The following is an 8223-nucleotide window of genomic DNA, read 5'->3' on the forward strand; positions in this document are numbered from 1 at the left end:
GCCATCATATAGCTTAAAAAACCTGCCTTTGGGTTAGAGATGTGGCTCAGAGGTGGAGCACTCACCTAGCATGCGTGAGGCACTGGGTTCGATCCTCAGCAGCATGTAAAATAAAGATATTGTGTCTACCTATAGCTAAAAAATAATAATTAAAAAAATCTGCCTTTAAAACTATACTTATGGGCTGGGGTTGTGGCTCAGTGGTAGAGCACTTGCCTCACATGTGTGAGGCACTGGGTTGGATTCTCAGCATCACATATAAATAAATGAATAAAATAAAGGTCCATCAACAACTAAAAAAAAAAATTCAAAACTGTACTTGTATGTCTAATAATGCATATATTTATTCTAACTAGAGACTTTTTTAGAGCTTAAAAATTGTATTTCAAACTTTTTAACCAAATATTTTGTGATCATATATTATGCTTTAAAAAATAAATCAGTATGGGGGCTGGGGTTGTGGCTCAGCGGTAGAGCACTTTCCTAGTACATGCAAGAGCCTGGGTTCCATCCTCAGCACCACATATAAATAAATAAGTAGAATAAAGATACTGTGTTCAACTACAACTAAAAAATAAATATTAAAAAAATCAGTATGTAAAACACCAAAAAAATAAAACAAATGTCCTATCAGTTTTGGTAGGTAAACTGGTCTCAGCTGTGATTTTTTTTTTCTTTTTTTTGGTATTGCTTTATCTCTTCAAATTTCTGGGTGGTAGATTTCCATGCCACCTCAGTTCTCTGAAGAGTTCAAGAAAAGTCATTGATTTTCAGTTTGGCCAGCTTCTTATTGTAAAAATGGGAGTGATGAATTGATGAATTTCAACATTTTTACCTGTTGAAACCGAAATGGGAAATTGAAAAGTTTCTAAAAACTTCCAAAGGAAAGAAGAAAAATAGTTACATAAAAAGATTAGGAACCAGAATGACATTGGACTTTCTTATAACAATACTGGAAGCTTGGTAATAATAAGTTCATGTTTTCAGAATCACAAGGCAAAATAAATATTGTAAATTCTATACCTGCCAAACTGTCCATTGGGTATGAAGGTATAACAAAAATGTTTTTAGACATTTTTGGCATGCAGGTCTTCAACACATTTTTCCTCCATCATTTTACCCTTTCTGAGAAGACATTATGCTCAAAATGAAATGGAACAAGAAAAAAGAAAACTTGGCTACTCCTATTGTTCATAGTCTTATGCTATGATAATGAAAATTTGGGGGTGGGGATATAGCTTAGTGGTAGAGTGCTTGCCTAGTATGTAGGAGGCCCTGGATTGAATCTGATCACAATATAAACAAATTTTTAAAAAAAAAAAAAGCTTAAAAAATTTAAATCTAAAAAGAAAATGACCTTTCTTTGTGGACTGGTTGAGAGCTACTTGTTTAAAAGATTAACTAAGTCTTCTTAATTGATTCTAGTTTAGAATATGTGGGTACCTGTTAAGAGTGAATAATGTGATTCTGCAATCTATGTATGGGGTGAAGGTGGGAGTTCATAACCCACTTGAATCAAAGTGTCGAATATGATATGTCAAGAAATTTGTAATGTTTTGAACAACCCACAATAAAAAATTAAAAAATAAAAAAAATTAAAAAAAAGAAAAAAGAGTGAATAAAAAAGAAACAAATATTTAATGCAAATTATTTTTATTTTTGTATTGCAAGTGATGAATGCTTGTAAACTAGCATTTTAAAGTTGATTTTAAAGGGCCCTACATAAATGTTATACTGTATCGCCAGTAGACACCTTTTTGAAAATGGAATAAGTGAGCTCATTATGAGAAGAAATGCTGTGGCTTTGCTGGGGGGAGAAAAAGACTGACATGCATAGATTCAAAAAGTGCTTAAATTGTGCTCTTGAGTGAATCTGGCATCCAACAATGAAGATTCAAGTGAACAATTAAAATAATTATTTCATGAAATGAGTACCAAAAATAGATGTATTATGAAATTTATATCCTACTCAATTATAAATGTGTATGTGAACAAATGTTCTAACTAAAATAAAAAGAAAATGAATTATCTATCAAACTGTTTCCTAAAAACACCTTTCCTTTTCACTGGGGAGGTGGCAAGAATGAAAGCAAGGTGAACCTGTCATTCCTCAAAAACTGAGACCATGACTTAATCATATCTGCATCCAGCAACTGTCTGCCCAGGGAAGTCCCTCCTCTTCTATCATTTCACCTGTGTTATGATTTTGATATGAGGTGTTCTCCAAGAGCTCCTGTGTTAATGCAGGAATATCCTGAGGTGAGCTGATTAGGTTACACCTAACCAGTCCATCCTACTTTGAATGGACTAATCAAGTGGTTACTATAGGTAAGTGGGCATGACTGGAGGAAGTGGATCACTGGGAACATGCCATGGAAGGGTTCATCTTTCCTGTGGACCTTCCCTCTCTCTCATTTTCTCTCCTTCTGTATCCTGCTGTCATGAACTAAGCAAATTTTCTCCACCAGGTCTTTCCCCGAGGGTGTTCTGCCTCCCCTTGGGCCCAGAGCAATAGAGTCAGCTAGCTAACCACAAACTGAACCTCTGAAACTGTGAGCCAAAATAAACTTTTCTTCCTCTAAATTGTTTTTATCAAGCATTTTGGTCACAATGATGGAAAACCTGACTAATACAACTGTTTCTTTTCTTTGTAGCACTAATGGCTTCCTGGTGTATTCGTGTTTTTTTTTTTTTGTTGTTGTTGTTGTTGTTGTTTATATGTTTAAAGTCTCTCTCTGTCACCAGAACATAAGCCCAATGAAAATAGGAACCTAGTAAGTTGTCTTCTTTACAACCAAATGCTGCCTGAATGCTACTCAATGCTTCCATGTCATAGACATTCAGTAAATATCGAAAAAAAAAGAAAATGAATGAGCACTTAATAGAACCATTAAACAATGTGCCATAATTAAATATTCTTCACAAATTTGGAGTTATCTTCTGATCACTGAGAGGATAATTATCTTCACTTTAACAATTCTTGCAAATGATAAGAATTTATGGTTGTCCCTGGTGTTGAAACTTTTCTGTTCACTGACTATGCTCATGCTGATTTTGTAGCTATGAGCAGTCTTCATCCTCTAGGAAATTCTCACATAACCTCAGTTACAAAGAAAACATGGTCCAGTGCAGCTACTGCATGAGGTATAGCTCAATAGGGGAAATAAACCTGATAACTAAATAGCGTTGTGTTCAAAATCACAATGCTTAGTTTACTCAGTTGCCTCAAGAGGATAATTTGTTCTATCATTTTGAAGTCAGAGTATTTCCATTTTCACTTTACTTGAAACCCTTGATGGTTCCAAACTGACCACAGAAAAGTTTAATATCTTTAGCATGGAATACGAGTCCTTCAGCAGTTGGTCTGGTTTCCTCTCTCCCATAATCTGCTTTCTCCCTCATGAACAAGGTTCCAACCAAAGCGTACCAGTCCCAGTTTCTTGAAGAAGCCAGGCTGTTTCTTCCTTCGGAGCTTTGCTTACCCGGCATCCTCTGCTTGGGAAGCCCTTCCCTCCTGTCCCACCTGATAGCCCCTATTCATTGGATAAGACTATGAAGTCTTTTCTAGCACCCTTCACAAGGAGAAGTCCTTGGACCATGCCCTCCTTCCAGTGCCTCTCTCTACCTCACAGACTTCCTATAGGACTTGGCCCATGGCTACTCCTAAAACTCCATTTCCTACCACTCCTCCCATTTTTTTACCCTACACACTTGGCCTCCTTGCAGATCCTCCAAACTCCCATTCTCATTTTCTGTGAGTGAAAAACAAAACAAAACAAAACATTTCCCTGGTATTTACAGTGTGTTCCCAACTTGATTCAACTCTGATCAAAGGTCACCTCCTCTGAGAGGTTATGTTTAACCACATGAACCAAAGGAATTTCTCCCTTTCTCATTTTTCTCAGTAGTTATCCCCTCCCTATCTCTGTATCCTAGTTTACCTCTTTTTTCATAGTACTGACCTAACATTATATTATATATTGAGTAATATAAGTTCTGTGATTGTGGGTCTTCATTTTGTTTACTGCCATAAATATTTGTGAATGAATGAATAAATGAATGCCACTTGTGGCTCAATATTATATGCTTTGGCTTAAGACTGCTGTCCTTCTCTCCTGGACAGCAGGTGTTATAATCTTTGTATGTAATCTCTTATGCTCTTGGTCTTCATCTTCTTCCTGGTACAGAGTAACTTCTATACTCCTTGTATATTAATAATAATAAAAGAATAATTCCCGACCAGGGAACTCTGAATCTATGTGTACTGCAGAAGCTACATCTCTTTATCTGAAATTCTTAGGTTTAGATACGTTTTCAAAAGTCAGAATCGGGGACTGGAGTTGTGGCTCAGTGGTAGAGCGCTTGCCTAGCATGCGTGAGGCACTGGGTTGGATCCCCAGCACCACATAAAAAAATTAAATAAAGGTATTATGTCCGTCTACAACTAAAAGAAATTTTTTAAAAAGTCAGAATAATTTACTACTTAATACCCCAAAAATGTAGGGTGAGTACCCTATAATCAAATACATTAATGCTCAGCAACAAAACGTGAAAAGTCCCATTACTTGGGATAAATAATGCTCAAATCAGTTTTTGCTACCAAGTTAGTTATCAAGGTAAATTTCTTTAAGTTTGGGACTTTGGAATTGTGAATGAGCATTGAGGATATGTACTGGTGTGTGGAGATCTGTAAAATAGCTCCACACTCAAATTAGCATCAACTTCCTCATCCCAGAAGGTGAGAAATCACTGATTTAATGCACTAGTGTAAAACATCTAAATATTTTTATTACTGCTAACATGAAAAAGCATTTATTGTGTGTTAACCCTTGTCCTCCTTCAATGTGGTTGTAAAACAATTACTTGTCCTATTTTTACAGGTGAGGAAACTAGGGAGGTTTAGCAACTTGCCTACACAGCTAGTAACTGGCCAAGCCGCATCCAAACCATATTATATGATAGCTGTCTCACAATAAAAAGTCACAGTCTGGGCCACCTGATCCACCTGATTTCACACAGCACAAGATGAAAATTCTTAGTTTTGCCAAATTTCTCTGTGGTGTTGACTCTAAGAAAATTTCTGTAATTCAAGTGAAATAGACTGGCTACATGTAGCCAACTGATATTTATATAATGAAATAATGTATTTCCTCAGATAAAACGTGTTTTAAATGTTTGTAATGAGAGATCAAGTGATTTTAAATAATCAAAAGTACATATAGTCAGCTGGGCATGATGATCCACGCCTGTATTCTCCGCTAAGGCAGGGGGATTCTAAGTTGGACACCAGCCTCACATCTTAGCAAACTCCTCAACAACTTAGTGAGACCCTGCCTCAAAATAAAAAAATAAAAAGGACTAGAGACGTAGCTCAGTGGTAATGTGTTCCTCGGGTCAGCACCCAGTGCCCAAAACAAAACCAAAGTACATAGAGTCACACTAACTTGCCCTGATTTCCTTTGTAGAACCATGATCTGCAGATCCAAGGTCTGCTGTTTCCTGATAAGAGACCATGAAAGGCACTAATTTTAGATAATATCATTTTCAAGAATACCCACTCTTAGTTGCTTGAATTTTTGTAAGCCAGGCAAGAGCTGATAAAATGTATTTGTGATGAGCAAATTACAAACTCCTTTGGAATTACTGAATACAGCAGAAATAGTTTGGCATTAAGGAGTCAGTCAAGGAGTCAGTCGTATAAGGGGCTACAGCTTCAACTAAAGACACTTTTGGATCTTACCACACTCATTAAAGCCTCAAATTATGAAATGTAGAGCAAAAAAGTACAACACAGAGTCATTTTACAGTACAAAGCAGATAATATGAATATGAAGATTAAGAATTGAAAATAACATATACACTAAAAACATCACAACAGAAATGGGTTTTATTTTAACCAGACAAGTGAATTTTTCAATTAGCATCAACTTCCTCAAGATTTGAAGATATCAAAATTAAAGGTGGCGCTCAAAGGTAGAAAAGGGAACACTATCATGGAGCAACTGCACTGCTCTTCAAAAATCCCTTTCATTGACAGGCTCGACCCAAAAGATCATAAGATCTCATGTGTTCTATGTACAAGACCCTCACTTGAAAGTTACCCATCAGTCTTAAAGGAATCTCTCAAAAAAGAAAAAAAATATATAGAGAGATCAGTATTATAAATTATTTTTTAATTTTAGAAACTGGGGTGAAAGTACAGTTTTCAGTTTAAAATATTAAAAATGAAAAAAATAACATTATTATTTAAGATGTCTTGTTACAAAGCATCTAGGTACATAAACATACAAAACAGTTATTACTACCTGACATTCAATGCATGACTTCCCCTTCATGTGACAGTTCATCTGCTGGGAAGCTTTTCCCAATAAGTTCCAAACTTCATGCACAAGAATTACATGGATGAAGGCATTTCATCATAGGATAATTCAATTTAATATAACACAGCATAAAATAAATCCAGCGAATCACTGTATTTATAAGGGATAAGATAAAATTGCATATCATTTTCAACTTTTGCCAGACTCATTAAATTCATTAACACATTTAAAGTCTTCTCCTCATGGGCACTTTTGAGAGCTTTGGATTGTGTGTTTTAACTTTGTATTGAGTTGGTCAGCACCTTGATTGATATGAACAATTACATTAAAGATAGATTGTGGGTAGGAGAGAGGGAGATCAGAGGATAACAAAAACAGGGGGAGGGACTCATGTTTTTCATAAGACATTCAAACAGAAAGGACAAAAAAAAAAGCATACAAACAAAAAAAGTGTTCACAGTAAAACATGTCAGATTTGTAGTTTCATTTGAAACCAACAGCAAATCATGAAACGTCATGAAAAATATAAGTAAAGGTAAAATCTCCTAGAGTAATTACTAAATGAAGTTAAAATTACCACACCGATCAGTAAACCCCAGAAGAAAAATGAATAGCGCTTACATTTCAGGTCCTTCTAGACACCATACAATTTTTCAAAGTTAATGCATAAAATTGGTGGGTTTGGCCACACTGCACAAATTATTTTTTTTTAAAAAATACAGTATACAGAAAAAACTCTTATATTTCCCATTTTAAATCATAAGCTCAAAACCTAAGAGTCAAAGATCAGCTAGAAGAATTTTAGATTATTTACAAATCCAGCAGGTTCCTCTGCCATAATGGCTTGGCTTCCATCCACAGCGATTTTCTCCTTCTCCAGCAGTACCTTTCAGCTCTCTGTCCTCACAGGAGGCTGTTCCCTCTACTGCTCATTTCTACTGGTCATCGGTCATTTTGAACAGTTCCAACAATGCCCCAACAGCTCCAAAATAACCCTACAAAAATAAAGGAAAACTTCTGTAGGAATGTCTTGGAACCTTAGCCAAAGACCTCTTATTTTTCATAATTCTAGAAATGGTGCCCCTTATAGGAAAGAGAAAATTTTAAAACTGAATTCTTAAGCTGGGGATATAGCTCAGTGATAGATAGTGTGTCTAGCATGTGTAAGGCCATGGGTTCAATCCCCAGTACAGCAAAACGAACAAACATACATGGTGGAATAACAACAGCAACAACAATACATTTATTTGAATGACTACTTGCTTATATATATATATATATATGTACTATACAGGTTAAATATATAAAGTGTTTAGAAAGATATCTGGCACAAGTTATGTGCTAAGTGCTGGATACTTCTAGTATTATAGCTGTATTTCATTTTAACCTTTGCCATGGCAAAATCTACATTATTATTTCAGATGAGAAAAGAAAGGTAATAAATTACCCTGTCAGGGTTATGCGACTTGTGGAAGGGCTCAACACCCACGTTTATCTGACATCAAATCTGTATCTCATGGAAGAAAACCCTAAATTTCCCTCAGAAAATTTGAGGAAGGCCCTTAAGTCAGCTGCAGCCTCATTTTGCCCATCTGTAAAACGTAAGCCCAAGCTCTGTGAAGATGAAAAGAAACTAAAAACACATTTTAGCAACTTTCATTTTAGCCTATTGAGCTGCTATATATAAAAGTCCCAAAGACAGGGTAGTTCAGAAACAATTGCAATTTATTTCTTAAGACTTCTGGAAGCTGGGAAGTCCATGATCAAGATGTCTGGCGAAATCAAAATCCCAACGGCATTTCTTGTAGAAATAGAGAAAGCAATCATGAAATTCATATGGAAAAATAAAAGACCCAGAATAGCAAAAACAATGCTAAGCAGGAAGTGTGAATCAGGTGGTATA

General features: G+C 35.8%; 1 protein-coding gene across 2 annotated transcripts in view; it reads right to left on the reverse strand.

Annotated features, from left to right (window-relative positions):
• Positions 1 to 5869: 5869 nt before the first annotated feature.
• Positions 5870 to 8223, reverse strand: part of Pank1 (pantothenate kinase 1) — a 63371-nt gene continuing 61017 nt past the window's right edge. For both annotated transcript variants that reach the window (XM_048801733.1, XM_015500109.2), the window contains exon 7: positions 5870 to 7315. In XM_048801733.1, the coding sequence (XP_048657690.1) occupies positions 7256 to 7315 (60 nt within the window). In that variant the 3' untranslated portion in view covers positions 5870 to 7255. The remainder of the gene's footprint in view (positions 7316 to 8223) is intronic.

Source organism: Marmota marmota, unplaced genomic scaffold (assembly GCF_001458135.2).
Source record: "Marmota marmota marmota unplaced genomic scaffold, marMar, whole genome shotgun sequence".
NCBI lineage: Eukaryota > Metazoa > Chordata > Mammalia > Rodentia > Sciuridae > Marmota > Marmota marmota.